Source organism: Chiloscyllium plagiosum, unplaced genomic scaffold (assembly GCF_037043375.1).
Source record: "Chiloscyllium plagiosum isolate Xiang-an unplaced genomic scaffold, Cpla_swu_hap1 HiC_scaffold_45, whole genome shotgun sequence".
Taxonomy (NCBI): Eukaryota; Metazoa; Chordata; class Chondrichthyes; order Orectolobiformes; family Hemiscylliidae; genus Chiloscyllium; species Chiloscyllium plagiosum.
Window position 1 is genome coordinate 18,596,718 of NW_028270183.1, and position 22,908 is coordinate 18,619,625.

The 22,908-nt window shown below is 46.3% G+C and overlaps 1 protein-coding gene across 1 annotated transcript in view; it reads left to right on the top strand.

Moving 5' to 3' along the window:
• Positions 1-22,908, top strand: part of LOC122546659 (adhesion G protein-coupled receptor E3-like) — a 61,111-nt gene that overhangs the window by 31,151 nt on the left and 7,052 nt on the right. Inside the window, exons 10-15 of the mRNA XM_087983467.1 lie at positions 760-879; positions 3,274-3,473; positions 8,308-8,478; positions 10,894-11,097; positions 13,029-13,264; positions 17,630-17,696. Of these exons, the coding sequence (XP_087839593.1) occupies positions 760-879; positions 3,274-3,473; positions 8,308-8,478; positions 10,894-11,097; positions 13,029-13,264; positions 17,630-17,696 (998 nt within the window). The remainder of the gene's footprint in view (positions 1-759; positions 880-3,273; positions 3,474-8,307; positions 8,479-10,893; positions 11,098-13,028; positions 13,265-17,629; positions 17,697-22,908) is intronic.

Consider the following 22,908-nt stretch of genomic DNA (forward strand, 5'->3'; position numbering starts at 1 on the left):
AGTGTTAGGCATCAGGAGCCAGGTATGTCACATCTGATCAGGATCCGATGCAAGACAAACTGTTTCTACTCCCAAGGCTGGTTGTCATGAGCAGGTTGGGGGGAAGCTAATGTAACTCCGATGTTAACTCCTTCAGCCCCGCTACCTTGTACAATATACTCCAAATGCATGGTTTGACTGAGGCCACAGCAACTCTCCATTGGTTTGTCAGCATTCATGGGTGGGTGGCCTGTTTGCTTGGTAGATGATACACTATTTGGAAAACCCCACTTCCTCTACTGAAGGCCCAATACAGTCGGAGTGCGTTTCACCTACAAAATACCTTGTGGCAGCGCACAACTCTCATTCAGCAGCATCTGCCAAAACCCCTGGCATTGACCACCTGAAAGGAAAAGGGGCACATGTTCTTATGACCACAGTGACCTGCAGAGTTTAGTGGAGCTCACTGGAGCAGTCATGATGGTGGGGTGCCTTTGGGTTGACATAGACAAGATGGGCCAAATTGCATCCTCAATTTATGGGTGAGGTTACTGAGTGGGATCTCTCATACTGACTTCTGGTGCTGGGATAACGATGCCATAATTGACTCAAGGGCTAGACATGAAAATGGTGGGATCTCACTTTGGCTCATTATTTCTGAATCTATCAGACTAGGAGCAGCTGCACGTCTGTATTATTGTGTGTAACCTGTCCAGTTTAAGCATAGCATCACCAAAATAGATATGCAATATTAAAATCATCTTCCCTTCTTCCCATCAGGTCTTGAAATAAGTTTCATTGAAAGGCACAACATCACTGGGAACAAAACTGTGACATTAGAAGCCAAAGGAGACACTCTGAACGTTGACCCTTACACGGTTTTAGGTGACAAAGACTCTGGTATGTCTCTGCTTTATTCACCTTCGTTACGTCATGGGGTAAACCTTCCTGCTTAATTTAAACCAGCAACACAGAAGAGATTTTTCCCATGCAGTAATCTGTGAAAATTCAAGACACCAAGAACTATTCAAAGTAAAAATTAACAACTTTATTTCTTAAAGTATAACAGAGAATAATTAACTAACAACTATTTACAACTCCTTCCTCTAACCTATCTTTTACCTTCCCTTCTATAATACTAGTCTGATAAAACCCCCAATTAAGATTTACTAAAAATTCAAGTTTTCAAGACCAGCCAGATGTCAAATCTTCTCTTCCTCTGTCTTCTTTTTGTCTCCTTTGGGATTTATGTTTTATAGGTCACTGATCGATAAAAGTACCATTAAGAGCGCTATTCTCTGGCAGTCTGTTGATGCTGGTGGCTTGGCAGTTCTCCTTCAATTGTTCAGGTTTTCCCAGTCTTATACCTCCAAAGCATCGGATTGTATCAGTGGCTTTGAAGAATGCCAATATACTGAATTCAGACTTGATTGGAGTTTGGTATTTTTGGGGCATAAACTGATTGGCCGAATTTGAATTTGTTTTTTTCATCTTCAGGCAACCCAGCTAATCTAGCTTTCGAGCAAGCGTTACATTGTGACTTTTTTCAGAACACTTGGTGCTGTGTAAGGTAGTTCTGATAGATTAGATTAGATTAGATTACTTACAGTGTGGAAACAGGCCCTTCGGCCCAACAATTCCACACCGCCCCGCCGAAGTGCAACCCACCCATACCCCTACATTTACCCCTTACCTAACACTACGGGCAATTTAGCATGGCCAATTCACCTGACCTGCACATCTTTGGACTGTGGGAGGAAACCGGAGCACCCGGAGGAAACCCACGCAGACACGGGGAGAACGTGCAAACTCCACACAGTCAGTCGCCTGAGGCGGGAATTGAACCCGGGTCTCTGACGCTGCGAGGCAGCAGTGCTAACCACTGTGCCACCGTGCCGCCCACATAGATTTTAACTCTCTTAAAGGTACAGTACACCCACATCTTTTTAACACCTGTGCACCTGAGTGAATAACAAAAATCACTTTTAAAACTTAGCCCGTGGCGAATGTTTGCCAACAATGACACTTAACAAGAGACTGTTGTAATAAGTGACCAAACGTAACATTGTGTACATGTTGATAAAACACCATGGAACCCATTGTAAACAGCCACACATCATGACATCCTATCAATCAGACATCCCTTGGGCTCAGTGGTTAGCACTGTTGTCCCACAGCACCAGGCTTCATCTCTCGGTTTGATTCTAGCCTTGGGTGACTGTCTGTGCGGAGTTTCCTCTGGGTGCTCTGGTTTCCTCCCACAGTGCAAAGATGTGGAGATTAGGTGGATTGGCCATGTGACCTTGACCCTCGTGTTCCGGTATCTATGAGTTAGTCAGGAGTAAATATAGGATAATAGGGCGGGGGAATGGGTTTGGGTGGGTTACTCTTCAGAGGGTCGGAATGGGCCAAATGGTCTGCTTCCATACCATGATCAATGACCTCCTGGAAGCCCTTTGAGAAACAAGTGAGTCAATTTTGTGAGTAAATCTGTGCCAAATTAACATGTTCATGGCACCAACAGCATTTATACAGCACCTTTAAATTTGTAATCTATCCCAAAATGCTTTGCATGAGTGTACTTTGACAGGTAGGACAGGTGGCCAAATGGCTTGGTTTGAAAGAGTGCCTTAAAGGAGCAGAGAGGAGGAGAGCTATGAATATGGTTGAATTCCAGCATTTGGAGCTAACAGTTCCTGAAGGTGTGCCTGCTAATTGTGGCATGATTAAAATAAGGGGGAGCGCAGAGATCTCAAGAGGTTTTGAGTTGGTTGCAATGAGGAGAAGTTTCTTCAGCCAGAGGATGGTGAATCTGTGGAACCCATTGCCCCAGAAGGCAAATGTATTTATGATGGATAGAGACAGGTTCTTGATTAGTAAAGGGAGAAGGTAGGAGAATGAGGCCGAGAAACCTACCAGCCATGATCGAACGGTGGAGCAGACTCAACGGGCTGAATGGCCTCGTTTTGCTCCTATATCTTATGGGATTACAGAGGTGAGAATGACATGAGTGTAAGGCTGGGGTTGAAGATTGAAACGTTGCTCAGAGCTGAAGTGAAAATAGGCCAGCAAGTACAGCAGCTGAGGTTTAGATTATAACACAGCGGTAGGAGTAGACCATTCGGCTCTTTGAATCTGCTCCACCATTCAATGAGATCCTGGTTGTCCTTTTGCCTCTCTGTAATCTCTCCCCCCCAATAACCCTCAGCTCCGTAATAACACTCTGCATGATCTCTTCATACTTAGAGTGGCTGAGTGATCTGACTTACTTCCTTATCTTTTCTGTCCTGGAAGCTACACTCGCCTTTATCTCCTACAGTAATTTGGACTCCGTCATCGGTCCAGAGCTAGTGGATGATGAAAGCAATGTGTCGAAGAATCTACAGCCCAGCGAGTTTTATTCAAGTGTGGTAACTGTGACGAAAGGGAACAGAGGAATCCAAAATCTGAGTGGAAATGTGAGCATTACTTTCAGCAGAATTCAAGGGAAACAGGTCAGTGATTGGAATTTTTTTAACAGATCAACACGATTTCTGTCGATCATTAACCAGTTGCTGTCAATCATCATCTTCACAAATCCCTGTTCTCCCTAGTTTGGCATCATCGGCAAGTTTAGAGATTTTTCCATCAACCCTCATCTCCAAATCGCTTGTGGCGACACGGTGTCTCAGTGGTTAGCACTGCTGCCTCACAGTGCCAGCGACCCGGGTTTGGTTCCAGCCTCGGACTGCTCTTTCTGTGGAGTTTACACATTCCCCTGGGTCTGCACAGGTTTCTTCTGGGTGCTCTGGTTTCCTCCCGATGTTCAATGATGTGCAGGTTAGGTGGATTGACCATATGCTAAAGTGCATATGGTACCTTGGGATGTGCAGGCTAGGTGGATTAGACATGGGCATTTTAGGGTGGGGTGCTCCTTGGAGGTTGTTGACGACTCAATGGGCCAAATGGCCTGATTCCACACTTGTCAGGATTGTATGATTTAGATAAAGTCGATTCTGCTGCCACACGATTGTTCCGTTCTCGTGCAATCTGTGGCTATAAGAAAATCGCGTAATAGCAGTTCTATTTACACTAATGGGGCTGGAATCGCGTAATAACTGAGACATGCTTTAAAAGTTTCTGCTATTGAAACAGTATCCCCGATTTGTCAATCATGTTCTAGCAAATTTGCATTAGTGAAACGCGCAGAATGACCTGTAAAGAAGAAAAAGCAAGGGTCCCAACACCGCGACCCCTGCAGAACATTACTTTCAACTCATTTCCAGCGTGCGAAATGCCCATCGACACATACCCCCTGTTTATTATCTGTTATATGAAGGGATTTCAGCTGCCCCAATATTAATTGAGATAATCACAGTACTCAGAGTTGTGAGAGACTGGTTTCTTGAAATGTGCGCAGTAGAGCTTTTGATATCAACATGTAGATGGTCTGACCAGGGACAGTGCAGTGCTGCACCGAATTCTAGGCAATGAAGATGTTTGAAGTGACGGGGGAGCATTTTAATGCGAATGATTACAACGCTATAAGTTTAAAGTTTCTTATGGAGAAAGGTGGTCTGCAAAAAAGGGTTTTGGATTGGGGTAAGGCCAATTTGATTAGAATTGGACAGGAACGGGCTAAAGCAGTCTAAGAACAGCGAGTTGAGGGTAATTCCACAGCAGAAGAGTGGGAGGAGTTCATGAAGAACATAGCAAGAGTACAGGCTCAACATGTTCCTTTTAGGGTGAAATTCAAACCCAGAAAACCCTGGATATCGAGGAATATTCAGGACCCGTTGGAAAGGAAAAGAGAGATGTGTAACATGTACAAACACAGCAAATCAATGAAGATCTAAGAGGAATATCAAAAGTGCAGGGAAGAAATTTAAGAAAGCAATCTGGTGGGGTTACATGGGATCAATCATAGAATCCCTATAGTACAGATAGAGGCCACTCAGCCCATTGTGTCTCCACCATCTCTGAAGAGCATCCCACCCAGACCCAGCCTACCACGGCTTTCCCTACTGGCTAACCCACCTGTCCTGAGACACTACGGTGCAATTTGGCATGGCCAATCCACCTCATCTGGACTGTGGGAGGAAACCGGAGCACCCAGAGGAAACCCAGACAGACACGGGGAGAATGTGCAAACTCCACACAGACAGTCACCCAAATCAAACCTGAGTCCCTGGTGCTTTGATCCAACCACTGAGCCATCATGCTGCCCACAAAATCCTGACTGGGAAGCAAAGAGGGGCCATGAGAAAACACTGGCAAGTGAAATGCAGGAGATTCCTAAAATATTCCACAAGTATATCAAGGGGAAATGAATTACCAGGGAAAGAGTAAAGTTTGTAAAGTCTGGGATCAAGGGAGCAATCTGTATGTGAAGCCAAAGAATTTTGGTGGAGCGTGAAGCAAATACCTCTCATCTGTCTATACCCGGGCGAAGGAGGATACAAGGACAGAATTTGAGAAGGTGGACTGTGAGGTTCTTCAGCAGATGAATATAAGAAACGAGGAGATAATGGAGGATTTCGCAGGTGTAGAAGTGGACAAATCCCCAGGGCTGGGTGAGTTCTATTCCAGGCTGCTGTGGGGGTAAGGAAGGAAATAACAGAGGCTCTGACCCAAATTGTTAAATTGCCTCTGGCCACAGGAGAGGTGCCAGAGGACTGGAGGACAGCTAATGTGTTTCCCAGTTTACCAGAAGAATGATAGAGATAAGCCAGGGAACTATAGATGAGTAAATCTCACATCAATGATAGGGAAACTACTGGAGAAATGGTGAAGGAGGAAATTTCCATTTAGAGATGCAAGGTTTGATCAGAGATAATGAGCATGGCTTTGTCAGAAGGAGGTCATGCTTGACAAATCAAATGGAATGTTTCGGGGAGGTGCCCAGCTGTGTAGATGAGGGGAGGGTGTTTGATGGAGTTAATATGGGTTTCAGCAAGGCCTTTGACAAGGTCCCACACGGAAACTGATAAAGACGGTAAAAACAGGTGGGACCGAGACTAACTTGGCAAGTTGGATGCAAAACTGACTTATTGATAGGAGACAGAGTGTGGGTGATAGGCAGCTGTTTGTGTTAATGGAGCCCAGTGTGCAGTGGTATAACAAAGGGATCAGCACTGGGTCCATAGGTGAGAATTTGGGGGAGAATGATAAGTAAGTTTGAGAATGATACAAAGATTACTCGGGTGGTTGATGGTGAAGAGGAAGGTGTTAACTTACAGGAGGATAGAAACGGATTAGTCAGAACAGCAGATCAATGGCAGGTGGAATTTCACCCTGAGAAATGTGAGGTAATGCACTTTGGATGAGTTCTATAGCAACATGACCCTTCGGTCCAACTCCTCCATGCTGACCAGATATCCTAAACTAATCTGGTACAATTTGCCAGCATTTGACCCATATCTCTGTCAATCTTTCCTGTTCATATACCCATCCAGATCCCTTTTATTGTTCTAATTGTAGCAGCCTCCAGCGCTTCCACTGGTATCTCGTTCCATACATGTATCATTGTCTGTGTGAAAAAGTTGTGCCTTAAGTGTTTCCCCTCTCAACTTAAACCTATGCCCTCTTTTAGGACATCCCTACCCTGACTATCCACCATATCCATGCCCCTCATGATGTTATAAACCTCCATAAGGTCACCCCTCACTCTGTAGCTCTGGGAAAACAGCCCCAGCCTATTCAGCCTCTCCCTTTAGCTCAAACCCTCCAACCATGGTCACACCCTTGTCAATTTTTCTGCACTCTTTCAAGTTTAACAACATCATTCCTGTCGCACGGAGACCAGAATCAAACACAGAATTCCAAAAGTGGTCTTACCAATGTCTTGTACAGTTGCCACATGATCCCCCAACTCCTATACTCAGTGCACTGACCAATAAAGGAAAGTGTACCAAACACCGTCTTCACATCCTATTTAGCTGTGACTCCACCTTGAAGGAACTATGAACTATGCCAAGGACCTTAAGTGTAAGTCATGCCTGATTCCCCCTTCCAAAAAGCAACGCATTTATTTAAATTAAACTCCATGTGCCAGTCATCCATCCAATGGCCCATCTGATCAAGGTCCCATTGAACTCTGAGATAACCTCCTTCATTCTCCACTCCACCACCAATTTTGGTGTCATCTTCAAATTGCAAGCCTTTTCTCCTATGTTCCCATCCAAATAATTGATATAAATGATGAACAACAGTGGATCCAGCACTGCTCCTTGCAGCACACCACTGGTCACAGGCCCCCAGTCTGACAAAAAAACAACATTCCGCCACCGGCACAGTGGTTAGCACTGCTGCCTCACAGCCCTAGAGACCCGGGTTCAATTCCCACCTCAGGCGACTGTGTGGAGTTTGCACATTCTCCCTGTGTCTGCGTGGGTTTCCTCCGGGTGCTCCGGTTTCCTCCCACAGTCCAAAGATGTGCAGGGTCAGGTGAATTGGCCATGCTAAATTGTCCGTAGTGTTAGGTAAGGGGTAAAGGTAGGGGTATGGGTGGGTTTCGCTTCGGCGGGTCGGTGTGGACTTGTTGGGCCGAAGGGCCTGTTTCCACACTGTAATCTAATCTAATCTAATCACCACCCTCTGTCTCCTCCCTTTAAGCCAACTCAATGAATGACAGGAAATGAGGAAGTTCAGAGGAACAGAGGGATCTTGGGGCATTTGTCAACCTATCCCCAAAGGTGGGAGGACAGGTTAATAGGGCAGAAGGACACTTGCCTTTATCATTTGTGGTACAGATTATGAGAGCGGGAAGTTTATGTTGGAGTTGTACGGGAACATTGGTGAGGCCACAGCTGGTGTACTGTGTGCAGTTCTGGTCCCCACACTACAGGAAGGATGTGATTGCACTGGACAGGGTGCAGAGGAGATTCACCAGGACGGTCCCTGGATTGGAGCATTTCAGCGATGGAGAGAGGCTGACTTAGCTCGGGTTGTTTCTTTGGAACAGAGAAAGTGGAGGGGGCACCTGATAGAGAGGTGTGTAAGATTATGGACGGGGAGATAGGAAGCAGATATTCCCCTCAGTCAAAGGGTCAATAGCAAGGTGGGGGGGGGGAAGGGGGGCTTCATTTTAAAAGGATGGATAGCAGGCTTTGGTGGTTGAAATGCACAGTCTGTATATTTGGCAGTACAGCCTCGATGGGCCAAAGGGCCTTTTCGGTATTGGATGAGTCTATGTGAGTGGGGACCTTGCAGGAGCTTCCATGAATGTACACCCCCTTGCCCTTGACAGCAGTGAGAGCTCTGCAGCCTGAAGGATGCTCTCATGGGAGCCTTGGCCAATTACATTCTTTGCTTCTGCAACACTGAATGAGAACTGATGCTTTCTTGCAGGAAGGTATTGCCCGAGGGCATAAAGTTTGCGTCGCTTGGAAATCTTCTGGGGAAGGCGGCAACTGGTCTCCATCAAGTTGTTTCCTCGTGGCCATGAATGCGACTCACACGGAGTGCAGATGCAGTGTCCTCTCCAGCTTTGCAGTGCTCCTGGCTCAATATGAGATCACGGTAGGAACTGAACTCCCATTGCTACTGAACCACATGCCGGTCATTGAGCCGTGTCCGTGTCCAGTTACTGTCAATAGCACAGGGCAGAGGCGGCAGGGAGACTGATTTATTGTGGAACCATCACGACCCGCAGATACCGCCATGCAATTCTTTTATTGTGTGGGTTTGATGCCACACTATTAACAAACTGTCTGAGGAGAAGGCAAAGTCAAGAATTGTCTTCAAGCTGAGACTTGAACACAGAAACATAGAAAACAGGAGCAAGAGTAGGCCATTCAGCCCTTCGAGCCTGCTGTGCCATTCAATGTGGTCGTTGCTGACCATCCACATCAGTCCCCTGTTCCCGCGTTTCCCCTTTGATCCCTTTAGCCCAAAGAGCTATATCTAACTCCTTCTTGAAAACATTCAATGTTTCGGCCTCAATCGCTTTCTATTGCAGTGAATTCCACAGTCTCCCCAGTCTTTGGGTGAAGACATTTCTCCTCATCTTAGTCCTAATTAGCTTACCCTATACCCTTAGACTGTGATCCTTGGTTCTGGTTACTGGGAACATCATAGATATTCCAGTGTCTAACTTACAGTGACATTGCATGATGATGAATCCATCTTCTCCTATGTTCATGTATATATAATCTCGAATGTTCTGGTCTGGTGTAGTATTGTGTAGTCTGCTATTCTCCTACAGTGTTCAAACTCCACCCACAATGTACTATTTATGCACAATGATGTGCACCTCTGTGACATCGTCACAAGGTTGCTCCAGGGTCCTGTAACCTTAACAGAAGTGACGGCCAGGATCTTCTGATATTATTGGAGGTTTCACCTGCTTATTGAAAAAGCAGCAAGGTTCCCAAGGTGACTCTCTCTCGAGCCATATTTCCGCATCTTACTGTGATTGGGGAACTTGGAAGTGTTGTGCCTTTGTGTGAACTCAATTCCTTGTATAAATCTCGCCCATCTCCTGTTGGATAGTTGGTGCAATTTGTATTCAATAAGTAACTCAGCAATTTCGCTAGACTGGAGGGAGCACTTGTGGGCATTGGGATAGTATCCCTACCTCTGACTCCGGAGGTCTGAGTTCATGTTCCACATGCTCTTGAGGTGTGTAATAACTCCCCAGTGCAGGTAGTTTAGAATGTACTTGAAGTTAGTCTCAGAGATAATAACAATTTGCCGAAAAAACCCATCTGGAAACTGCCATCCTTACCCAGTCTGTCTAACACATGACTCCAGACCCACAGCAATGTCGTTGAATATAAATTGTCCTCTGGAAAGGCAGGACAAGCCACTCAGTTCAAAGGGAACTGTGGTGTCAAATGCTCGTATTGCACAAACTCCATCAGAAAGATTTTCGGGAAAGGAGGCTGATTTACAATATCCTTTGGTAAAGAAGGGGATCACATTATGAATCGTTGATCTCTAATTTTAATGGCATAGTCTCCTTGTTCCAGACACCACTCAACAAAGGAATTCTTTCTATATTCATCCTGTCAAATCCTTTAACCATCTTAAGCACTCCATTTGGTCTATCCTGTCAAGGAAATGCATTTTGGAAGATCTAATTCAGGGGGGATGTATACAGTAAACACCAGAACCCTTAGCAGTATCAACATTCAGAGGAAATCTCGTCTGCAGTTCTCTGAAAGTGGTAATACAAGTGCACAGGGTGGTCAGGAAGCCAGATGGCATGCTTACCTTCATTGGTCTGGGCATGGAGTATAAAAATTGGCAAGTCATCTTGCAGCTGTATTCAACTTTAGTTAGGCCACATTTGGAATATTGTGGCCAGTTCTGGTTGCCACACGAACAGAGGGACGTGGAGGCTTTGGAGAGGGTACAGAAAAGGTTTACCAGGATGTTGCTTGGTGGGGACGATTTTCGGCAGGAGGAGAAATTGGGCAAACTTGGTTTGTTTTCATTTGAAGGGTGAGGGGTGATCTGCAAAATTATGAGAGGCACGGTTAGACTGGGTGAAGTATTTTTCCCAGGATAGAAATGTTCAATGATTGGGGGCATCAGATACTGGCAAAAGTTGAAAATTTAAAGGAGATGTGAGAGGCAATATTTTCCCAACAGTGGGTGGTAAGTCTCTGGAATGTGCTGCCAGTGGAGTTGATGGAAGCAGGTACAATAACAATGTTTAAGGGGCATCTTCACAGATATGAACAGGCAGGGAACAGAGGAATACAGACCATGTAGAGACACAAGTTTAGAAAGGCATCATGTGTCAGCTCAGAGTTGATGGGCCGAAGGGTCTGTTCCTGTGCTATACTGCTCTTCTTCTTTGGAATATAATATCACTAGGTTACAAATTCAGAAACTGTCCCACAACCAAGTTTGCCTTCAGCCATGTGGGATGATGCAACCCGATGTCTTGTATTTAATTTGTCTTCCATTGCATCCATTGTTTCTCAGGACCAGCTGCACCTCTCCATTCTCAGCTGGATCACCTATTTTGGATTGTCTCTATCCTTGCTGTGCCTCCTGGTGTCAATTGTGACCTTCTTCGGCTGCCAGGCCATTCAAAACATCAATACCACCATCAAGGCACACTTGTGTCTGAGTCTGTTCCTGGCAGAACTGCTATTCCTGGTAGCAAGCTCCGTTAACAAAAGCACGGTAAAGCTGCTTTGACCCCCTACACCCTGATGACGCTGTCTTATCAATGGTCATTCCTAAAATCCGGATTCACTTCCATACTGCCGAATTCCATGACATTAACCTTCATTCTCAAACCTCAAGGGCACAATCTTAATGTAAGGGGTCACCCATTTAATACAGAAATGAGGAGGAATTACATCACTCGGTGGGTAGAGATTCCGTGGAATTCTCTACCGCAGAGAGCTGTTAAGGCTGGGTCACTCAACATATTGAAGGCTAGGACAGACAGATTGAGGGAATCAAGGGTTAGAGGGAAAAAGCAGGGAAGGCCCAACCTCAACTACCCCCATTTTAATTGAGATAATCAATCTGTCTGTCTCAGCCTTCAATATATTTAGTGACCCAACCTCAACAGCTCCCTGCAGCAAAGGATTCTACAGCTTCCCTTTCCTCTGAGAGTAAAGAAATCCTCCTTAACTCTTCAGTGGGTGACTCCCCCACCCCCAACTCTGAGATGATGCCCTCTGGTCTTAGACTCTCCCACAAGAGGAAACAACTTTTCCACATCTACACTGTCAAGTCCTCTCAAGAATCTTTATGGCCCGTTGCTCAGTTTCCCTTCACAAGGTGATGATGAGACTCCACCTTGAACCCTTGAAGTCCATATGGTGGAGGTACATCCACAGTGCGATTAGAGAGGGAATTCCCGGATTATAAATATATCTGGACAGATTGGGAAGGACCAGGGGTCTCTATCATGACACTTGGTCCTGCTTCCTCTCACTTGAGGATGTCCGAGAGGAATTTTCCAGAGTATTTCCCTGCAATCGTGCCAAGGCAGATGGCGGAATTTGAATTCAATTAAAACAAAATCTGGAATGAAAAATCTAAGGATGACCCTAAATCCATTGTCGATGGTCAGGAAAACCCATCTGCTTCACTTACGTCCTTTGCAGAAGGGAAATCTGCCATCCTTACCTGGTCTGGCCTACATGTGACTCCAGACCCAGAGCAATGTGGTTACTGCTCAATTAGGGATGGACAATGAATGCTGCTTAGCCAGTGATGTAATCATCCCATGAATAAAGAAAAAGGAAGTTCCATTGGGAATGTAGTGAGAGATGTGAAGTGTCCAATTAAGATGTTTGAGTCAGCCTGCATGTGGAACTAGGGTGATGGACCAGCACATGTTTGACCCCTCAATTCTAGATGCTTTCATGTTTTGCATTTAATTACACACTACTTTCTGAAGGAAAGCACTGAGACACTGAAGTCGCCTGGCGTGATTATGGTTGTCAAAGCCCATTTTCACAGAATCCCTCCAGTGTGAAATCACGCCTTTCAGCCCAACAAGTCCTCACTGACTCTCCCCAGAACATCCCAACCAGACTCAACCCTCACTAACCCTGCATTTCCCATGACTAATCAGCCGAACCTGCACATCCCTGAACACTGTGGGCAATTTAGCATGGCCAATCCACCTAACCTGTCTATCTTTGGACTGTGGAGGTAACCGGACCCCTCGGGATGAAACCCACGAGACACATGGAGAATGTGCAAACTCCATACAGACGGTCGCCCAAGGCTGCAATCGAACCTGGGTCCCTGCCGCTGTCAGGCAGTGGTACTCACCACTGAACCACTGCGCCACCCATTTAATTATCTGACAATTAATTAACCCTTTCAGACCCTTAATTTCCTCTTCAGCACTTCAATAGAGCCGCTGTACTGTCGACCCTAACCACCTGCTGGGTGAGAAAAGCTGTTCCGTAACCACGTTTTATTTCAGGCACCCAGTGTAGAGTGGCACACCAGCTGTATTTGTCTGTCGGCTGTAATTCCCATCATACCCGTCGGAGGTAATGTGGGCATCACAGGATGGCAAGAGTCAAAGGGACGAGCTCATTACCCCTGATCAATCGAACTGAGTTAACGTTGCTTCTCTCTAGGTTTTATGTGCCACCGTTGCCGGCGGATTACACTATTTGTTCTTGGCTGCCTTCTTTTGGATGTGTCTGGAAGCCGTCCAGCTCTGCCTCATGGTGCTCAATCTCAAAGTGGTGAACTTCTCCCGTACCCGTGTCATTCCCCGGAGACTGATGTACCCCATCGGCTACGGGTGCCCGGCAGTCATCGTGATCGTGACTGCCGCGGTCAATGCCAAAGGCTACGGGACCGACCGAATGTGAGTACAGAGACTATCCCGACATCTTCTGTGCCTGAGCTGAGTGAATATGCATTGATGTGGAGGTGCCGGTGTTGGACTGGGGTGGACACAACCGAAAGATGCACCACACCAGATTTTACTCCAATGGGTCAGTTGATGTCACAAGCTTTCAGAGCAGTGCTTCTTCTTCAGGTGAAGTGACCTTCATCTGACGAAGGAACAGCGCTCTGAAAGCTTGTGATTTCAAATAAACGCATTGGACTATAACCTTGTGTGGTGTGTCTTTTGACAATGTGCATTGAAGTTAAGGCGCTGTGGAGGGAAGGTTTAATCATTGCACAGGTCAAGGATCAGTTTCGATGCATAGACTGATTTTGATTTGAGTTATTAATATCACATGTACCCATATACAGTGAAAAGTTTTGTTTTGCGTGCAGTGCAGGCAGGTCATACCATACAAAGTGCATTCGGGTCAGAGAACAGAGCGAGGAATACAATGTTATGGCTGCAGTGAAGGTACACAGAGAGCAAGATCAACATTATATTTGAGAAGTTCATTTAGAAGTCCAGTAACAGTGGGGAAGAAGCTGTTCTTAAATCTGTTGGGACGTGTTTTTAAGCTTTTGTATCTTCTGCTTGACGGAAAATTGTGGGAGAGATTCTGACCGGGGCGGGAAGGGTCTTTGATGACATGGGAGTGTGTGGATCTGGAATGTGAGAATCAATCGTGGTCAGTGTACGTTGAACATTTTAATCACTGATTGGAGCACCATGGATGCTTCAATTTGGTCAGTGGGCAAAATGAAACCTATCACCTGCATTTATATAGCATCCTTGGGCTGCAGTGTTTAATTGTTCCATCTTTGATTGTGTGAAGGTAGCGGAAGGAGAATGGTGTGAATCTTGCCTCTGCTCTGCATTGGAGTTTTCTTTTGCAGTTTTTCCCTGTATTTTCTAGAGCAGAAGCAAAAATAAAGTTCACTTAAAATTATTTGGAGAACTTTAAAGCGCAAAAAACAGTGAGGAAGGAGAGATTGGATTACACTGAGTTTGGTAGAGGTACACTGAGTTTGGTAGAGGCCTGTCCACGTACTTGTTGAGGCCTATGCTCAGACAGTTATGTGGATAGAAAAGATTTGGAGCGATATGGGCCAAATGTGGGAAAGTGAGACGAGTTTAATTTAGGATTATGGTTGGCATGGACAATTTGCGCTGAAGGATCCTCAGGACATCACCCTGGAGATTGTGGATGAATGTTCCAGTACATTCTCACCACTGCCTCCCTGTCCCTGTGTGTGGGATAAGTCTGTGAGACATCACATTTACATTTGGGATAGATGTGTGAGAGTAAGTAAACTTACATATTTTAAAACTCACAAAAGCAACCACCCCAACACACACAAAAGAAGTTGCATCAAGACACTGTTCAAAAGGGCCACAACACACTGCAGCACACCAGAACTGCAAAAAGAGGAAGAACATCTATACAATGTATTCGCCAAAAACGGATACCCCCGCAATTTCATCAACAGATGCCTAAGGGAAAGACAACGGAATGAGGACATGCCACAACCCAAAGGACTAGCCACACTACCATAAATCAAAAACATTTCTGAACTGACAGCCAGACTACTGCGACCACTAGGACTCATAACAGCACACAAACCAACAGCCACTCTCAGACATCAACTCACCAGGACGAGGGACCCGATACCCAGCATGAGCAAGACGAATGTAGTGTACAAAATCCCATGCAAGGACTGCACAAAACACTACATAGGACAAACTGGAAGACAGCTAACGATCCGCATCCATGAACACCAACTAGCCACGAAACGACACGACCAGCTATCCTTCGTAACCACACACTCAGACTGGGACAACACTACTATTATAGGACAAGCCAAACAGAGAACAGCCAGGGAATTCCTAGAGGCATGGCACTCATCCACAGATTCAATCAATAAGCACATCGACCTGGACCCAATATACCGGCCACTGCAGCAGACAGCTGGAACTGACAACTGGAAGCGGCAGAGACAAACCACTATAAATGCTGGAGGAAACATCACAGAAGCTCTTCACAGGAGGCTCCCAAGCACTGAGGATGTCACCGAGACAGGGGACGAAACGTCTGCAACACAAATTCCCAGCTCGGTGAACAGAACCACAACAACGAGCTACAAATCTTCTCACAAACTTATTCCAACTTCTTTCTTTTATTGCATTTTAACTATTATGTAAGGGAAAAAATGTGCTTTGCTTCAAATCCAGTAGTTTGACTCATCAATTTGCTTTCGGAACAAACGCCTGGCACTTGCCTTTGAAATAAGAAAAAAAATAGGGTTGAAGCTGTCTCCTTAAACTATTTTGAGGGGGTTGGTTTGGGCCATACCACGACACTAGTGAAAACGAGTTGTTAATTGAAATTGCTGCAGCCTATGTTCTAAATTGCACTGTGTCCAATTCTCTCACGGCATTGTCTTCACTCCCCCTCTACTGGTTCTGACTCCAACAATGTCAAAACTAGCATTCCCCACATGTTCCCTTCCTCTAGGTTGTAAGTCTTCCCTATTCCACTCGCCTCTTCCAGGTGTTTAACCTCCCAAAATCTCTGTGCCCCCTTGAAATATGGACGTTTTTGCATCCTGAATGGTCACCATTCCACCAGTGGCTGGCCGTGCCATCAGCACAAACATCCTGAACCTCTGGAGCTCATGTTCTACCTTGCTCTAGTCCCTCTCCGTCCTTAACGTGTTGTTCAAAACCAATCTGGTTGGCCGTGTTGATGGTCTACACAAAGTTCTCCTGACGTGGCTCAGTGCCACCCTTGGAAATGCGTTGCCACAGTGAAGGTGCTATATAAATGCAGTTGTTGGCACCACACGGTCACATGGACTAAGCTTCGAGGAGGGATGGTGCTGGGATTGTGCCGCATGGGCATATTCGGCTCTCATTATAAAAGTCAGAAATGTTTGGCAAATGCCTCCTCCTGATGGCAGGAAGGTGGAATTACAGTGCGACAGCCCGACCTTGGTAATAATTGTGGAGCATGGAGAAAAAGGCTCTTTGACCCATCCAATCTCTGCGAGTCTAAAATAGCCACCGGACTATTCAAATCCCATTTTCCAGTACTTGGCTCAGAACCTTGCTTGCCTTGGCTTCACAATTAATTACTTCTTTGATGTGGTGGGGATTTCTGCATCTCCCACCCTGACAGGCAGTGAGTTCCAGATTCCCATTCCTCTCTGGGTGAAAAATAACCTCACATCTCTCTCTAAACCTCCTGTCCAGTACCATACATCTATGCCCCTTGGTCACTGATCCCTCCATCAAGGGGAAAGGTTCCTTCCTCCATACCCTATATATGTCCCACATAAATTTGCACATCTCAATCACATCCTCTCTCAGTCTCCTCTGCTCTTAGGAAAACAAGCCCAGTCTGTCCAAACTCACTGAAACTCTCCAGCCCAGGCAACATACCAATAAATCTCCCTCTGCACCCTCTCCAGTCCCTCCTATAATGTGGATTCCAGAACTGCACACAATACTCTTGCTGTGGCCTAACCAAACTTGATACAGTTCCAGCATCACCTTCCTGCTTTTAAACTCTATGGCTTAGATAATAAAGGCATGTATCCCAAACACCTTCTTAACTACTTTACCCACCTGTCCCGATACATTAAGGGACATGGTCACCAAGGTCCCTCTAACCCTCTGTGCTTCCCAGAGTGCTCACATTCATCATGTATCCCATTGCCCTGTTTGACCTGCCCAAGTGCATCATCTCACATTGATCCAGCTTGAATTCCATTTGGTATTGATCAATCCATCCGATCAGCCCGTCTATATCCTTCTGTAATCTGAGGCTATCCTCCTCACCCCATCAATTTTTACATCATTTCCAAACTTACTGATCAACCCTCCCACATTCAAGTATAAATCATTTGTGTGTAGAATATATATGTATATTTGAACTTGCATGCAGGAATTTCCAGTGGGAAAGACTGATAGATCCAAGAAGTTTTTTTAAAAACTGTGTGACTCATTGTGGGTGGCACAGTGGTTCAGTGGTGTCTCACAGTGCTAGGGACCTGGGTTCAATTCCACCCTTGGGTGTCTGTCTGTGTGGAGTTGGTATGGTCTCACTATGTCTGTGTGCATTTCCTCTGGGTGCTCTGGTTTCTTCCCACTTTCCAAAGGTGTGCAGGTGAGATGAATTGGCCATGGAAAATGCAGGGGGTTAGGGTGAAAGGGTAGGTCTGGGTGAAATGGTTTTCAGGGGGTCGGTGTGCATTTGATGGGCCAAATGGCCTGCTTCTACAGTGTTGGGATTCTAATTTAAATTGTAATACTGGATTGAAACTGTTCCTTTAATTCCAGCTGTTGGTTAAATCTGGAAAGAGGCTTTATATGGAGTTTCCTGGGACCTCTCTGCTTCATCCTTTTGGTAAGGGCTCAGCTGATGGAAGTTGTGGAGACAAAACTGAGCGTTAAATCCTTAATGAATGCTTCCCTCATCTTATTGTCTGTATTATTATGTCAGGCATAGGCAGGTTTGTTCAAAGCAAAAATCATGGAAACTGGGGTTGTTTTCAAAGCTACCTTTTGCAAAGTCTGCTGAACAATCATCTACCATCAGCTTGGAAAGCAGACACATTGATGGAAGGTATCCATTTGGCCCATGTTGCCAGGCTAGACCAACAGATAGCCCTTCAGCAGAATCCCATTTGTGAACAGAATGTAAGGCAGTAGGTAACATTACAACTAAGACTGGCAGACCTTTCCTTTATGGCGAGAGTTGATTGACTTGCTCAGTCTTACCTCTCTCATGCTGCAACCAATGGGTGCTCAACTAATTAACAACCTCCACTTGTTTCTCTTCATCCTCAGTAAAGATGTTAACAGACCTCAACAAAAGTGATCAAACAGCACTTAGCTGTGCTTGGTCTACCATCTTGCAGATTATGACAGTTCAAGTACAAAATTCAAGTACGTTGTTTGAAATGTAGCAGGGGTCCCTGTTCCTCCCCCCTGTTCTTTCAGGCAGAGAATTCCAGATTCCAACCAACCACTGGATGAGGTATCTCTCCTCAGAACCCCACTGAACTGTCTGCCTCTTATCCTAAATCTACTCTGCCCTGGTTATGAACCTCTCAATCCAGGGGATAGGCAGCCTCCTTTCTGTTATACTGGATGGTTATAACTTTAATACACTCAGTTAGATCTCCCCTCAGCTTCCTCTGTTCCAAATTAAAAAGCCGATTGAGAAGTTCCTCTTAAATTAAATTCTCCATTTCAGCAACATCCTTGCCAGTCTCCTCCGCACCTGCTCTAATTCTTTGACACTTTATTTTCATACTTCTTGTCCAAGTTATCTTTAGAAAGTGTTTGATTCCTCCCTCGGATGACTGTCTGTGTGGAGTTTGCACATTCTAACCGTGTCTGTGTGAGTTCCCTCCAGGTGCTCTGGACTCCCCTCCACAGTCCGTAGCTGTTCCCTCTGCTAAGGACATTTCACATGCATCCCTGGTTCAATGTTCTGTGCTCAATTGTGCGGGTCGGATCACAATTGATGCTCACTGTGCTTGATTGACCAAACCTGGGTGTGATCCGCTACATCGATGACTGTATCGGCGCTGCTTTGTGCTCCCATGAGGAGGTTGAACAGTTCATCCACTTTACCAACACCTTCCACCCCGACCTCAAATTCACCTGGACCGTCTCAGATTCCTCCCTCCCCTTCCTAGACCTTTCCATTTCAATCTCGGGTGACCGAATCGACACGGACATTTACTATAAACCGACCGACTCCCACAGCTACCTAGACTACACCTCCTCCCACCCTGCCCCCTGTAAAAACGCCATCCCATATTGCGTCTCCGCCGCATCTGCTCCCAGGAGGACCAGTTCCAAAACCGTACAACCCAGATGGCCTCCTTCTTCAGGGACCGCAATTTCCCGCCAGACGTAGTCGACGATGCCCTTCACCGCATCTTTTCCACTTCCCGCTTCTCCGTCCTTGAGCCCCGCTCCTCCAACCGCCACAAGGACAGAACCCCACTGGTCCTCACCTACCACCCCACCAACCTCCATGTACAATGTATCATCCGCCGTCATTTCCGCCACCTCCAAACGGACCCCACCACCAGGGGTCCCTCCCCTCCCCTATCAGCATTCCAAAAAGACCACTCCCTCCGTGACTCCCTCTTCAGGTCTACACCCCCCCACCAACCCAACCTCCACTCCCGGCACCTTCCCCTGCAACCGCAGGAAATGCAAAACTTGCGCCTACACCTCCCCCCTTACTTCCCTCCAAGGCCCCAAGGGACACTTCCATATCCGACACAAATTCACCTGCACCTCCACACACATCATCTATTGCATCCGCTGCACCCGATGTGGCCTCCTCTATATTGGGGAGACAGGCCGCCTACTTGCGGAACGTTTCAGAGAACACCTCTGGGACACCTGGACCAACCAACCCAACCACCCCGTAGCCCAACACTTTAACTCCCCCTCCCACTCCACCAAGGACATGCAGGTCCTTGGACTCCTCCATCGCCAGACCATGGCAACACGACGGTTGGAGGAAGAGTGCCTCATCTTCTGCCTGGGAACCCTCCAACCACAAGGCATGAACTCAGATTTCTCCAGTTTCCTCATTTCCCCTCCCCCCACCTTGTCTCAGTCAAATCCTTCGAACTCAGCACCGCCTTCCTAGCCTGCAATCTTCTTCCTGACCTCTCCGCCCCCACCCCACTCCGGCCTATCACCCTCACCTTGACCTCCCTCCACCTATCGCCCCTCCCCCAAGTCCCTCCTCCCTACCTTTTATCTTAGCCTGCTGGACACACTTTCCTCATTCCTGAAGAAGGGCTTATGCCCGAAACGTCGATTCTCCTGTTCCTTGGATGCTGCCTGACCTGCTGCGCTTTTCCAGCAGCGCATTTTCGGCCGTTCCAGAAAAATAAGCAAAGCTGCAGAAAGATTCCTCAATGTTTCTGGGGTCCCAGGGAATGCTGCTAACAGAATGGCTCCCTGTCCTGTGAACTGAGATCACAGGAGAGGTTTGGGTGAACGAGGATCTGTGTCCCCTTGGTTACTCAGCCTTTCAGAATGACAGTCATGCCAACTACCTTCGCAAAACGAGCATTTACCAAGGCCTTGGCAATAATGTGGCACCGAGTCTTGTTAACCCTGGTCACATTGACTCCTGGGGCTGCATTGGGTGACTCCCTACCTCCAATTTCATCCCCCCTTTGCTCTTTCCCATTTGGATCATTGTTTTTTTCTCCTGAGCTGCCCACTACACAGTTCCAAGGATTAACCTTCAGTTCTTGGAGAGGTTGTTGTTGTATTTGTTATATCTCAGATCTAAGCAGAAGTGATATCCGTCTGGATGTATGAAAGATCTTCCTTTCCATGGCATTGAAATATCTCCTCCTGTACCCTTGCTTCCAGCTCAGACCTCCAAATCTTTTTGCAGCTTTGCTTATTTTTCTCCAAATCCACACCCAGGCTTGACCAGTCAAGCCCAGTGAGCATCAATAGTGATCCAACCCACATAATTGAGCACAGAGCAATCAAACACTTCAGTTGGCATCTCACAGATAATGCAGCCAGTGAGCCAAGTCATGGATTTGGATTCGCTCACGGCTTTATGCATGAGGAAAGATGGATGGAATCAAATGAAATATAGCAAAATGGAAATACCATCTTAAGATAAATGAATCCCACAAAATTTTTTGATGTATGGTTTGACTCCCTCAAAATTTGGAACCATACAGAAAACTAATTCCCACACTTCAGTGGATTGAACTATGACACTCCCCTCCGTGCAGCTCATCGCCTTCAGAATTGCTTTAGAACATTACATTCTCCTGTAAGGTTGCTGGCAAGGCCAGTATTTATTTCCCTAATTCCCTTTGAAACTGAGTGGCTTGGTCTGCCATTGAACACGGGCACTTAAGAGTCAATGCTGTTGCTTTGGGGCTAGAGTCATGTGCCAGCCAGACCAGGTAAGGATGGTAGATTTCCTTCCCTGAAGTGGCTTAAGCAAACCAGATGAGTTTTCACAACCATCAGCGATCATTGGCATGGTGATATTACTGGGAGTACCTTTATATTTTAGATGCATCAATTACATTTCAATTCCAATAGCTACTGTGATGGGATTTGTACCCACGCCCTCAGAGGATTTGCTTGGAGCTCTGCTTTCCTAGTTCACTCTCATTATAATATCTCCACTTCTCTCCACTGTCATCTCTTCGTGTGTGTTTATTGTTGTAGCACAGTGGTTATCCTATGTAACTGATCACTTGGACAAATGATTTGGATTCATAGGGTAGGATTTATCCAGCAGATAGCACTGTTAGCACTGCTGCCTCACAGCACCAGGGATCAAGTTTGATTCCACCCTCGGATGACTGTCTGTGTGGAGTTTGCACATTCTAACCGTGTCTGTGTGAGTTCCCTCCAGGTGCTCTGGATTCCCCCCCACAGTCCGTAGGTGTGCAGGTTAGGTGGATTTTCCATTATAAATTGTCTATTTGTTAGGCAAATTGCCCTGTAGTGTCCAGGGAGGTGTAAATTAGATGGATCATCCATGTTGGGATTCCCTTCAGAGGGTTGGTACTGACTTGGTGGGCCAATGGTCTCTTTTCACACTGTAGGGATTCTATCATTCCCAGGAGCTTCAATGTCAAAACCAAATACTGGTCCTGAGCATATGCTTTTCCATGAGGTAAATTGGCGGTTGGGGGTCGGTGGAGATGGGGAACTGCCTTCACCATCACCAATAAGGCAGTGCTGGCCACTCAAGAACCTGGGCATCCCTATGGGGAGAGGAGGGTGCTGCTGAGGAATGCTGGGAAACCCTTGACATGGAGGCATCAGCTGCCAACTAAGAAAGTGCCAAGAGGGCAGTCCAAGGGAGCGGAGGGGAAGCTCTGTCAGTGTTTGAGTCTCAGACTTGGGACGTGATGCTGCTAGGGCTTGCTCATTGTGAAAAGGAGCCTCTGATCTGGATGCCTCCCCCCCCCTCCCCCCACCCTTGCCAACTTGGCTCTGTGGAGCTGGCAGTCTTCCTGCACCAAAGGACGTTGCCCTGAGTTGGCAAGGTGCGAGAATACTGAAAACGTAAACTCATTATGAATGACAGTCTTAATTATTGCAGTTGCCCTTTCAGGGGTAGCCATTCTACATGCCGTTGTCAGAAATATAAAGTCCCTACTGTTCGAAACAGGCTATTCAACCCATCAAGACCACACCAACCCTCTGGGGCGCATTCCATTCAGAACCACCCCCTGTAACTGTGCATCTCCCATGGCCAATCCACCTAACTTGCACACCTTTGGACTGTGGGAGGAAGCCAGAGCACTTGGAGGAAACTCATGCAGACACGAGGAAATGTGTAAACTCCACACAGTCGCCTGAGGCTGAAATCAAACCCAGGTCCCTGGCACTGTGAGGCAGCAGTGCTAACCACTGTGACATCCTATGATAGTTATCCCAATACGAATTCCAACTGCTCTTCCAGCCTTATATCCCCCTGCATTCAAGCTTATGAACAGACATGCATAAATGTTGATACTTGGGGGACTCAAATTCAGTTGAATAAATCTGGAATTAAAAAAAAACCTCTGTATCGCACAGGCATG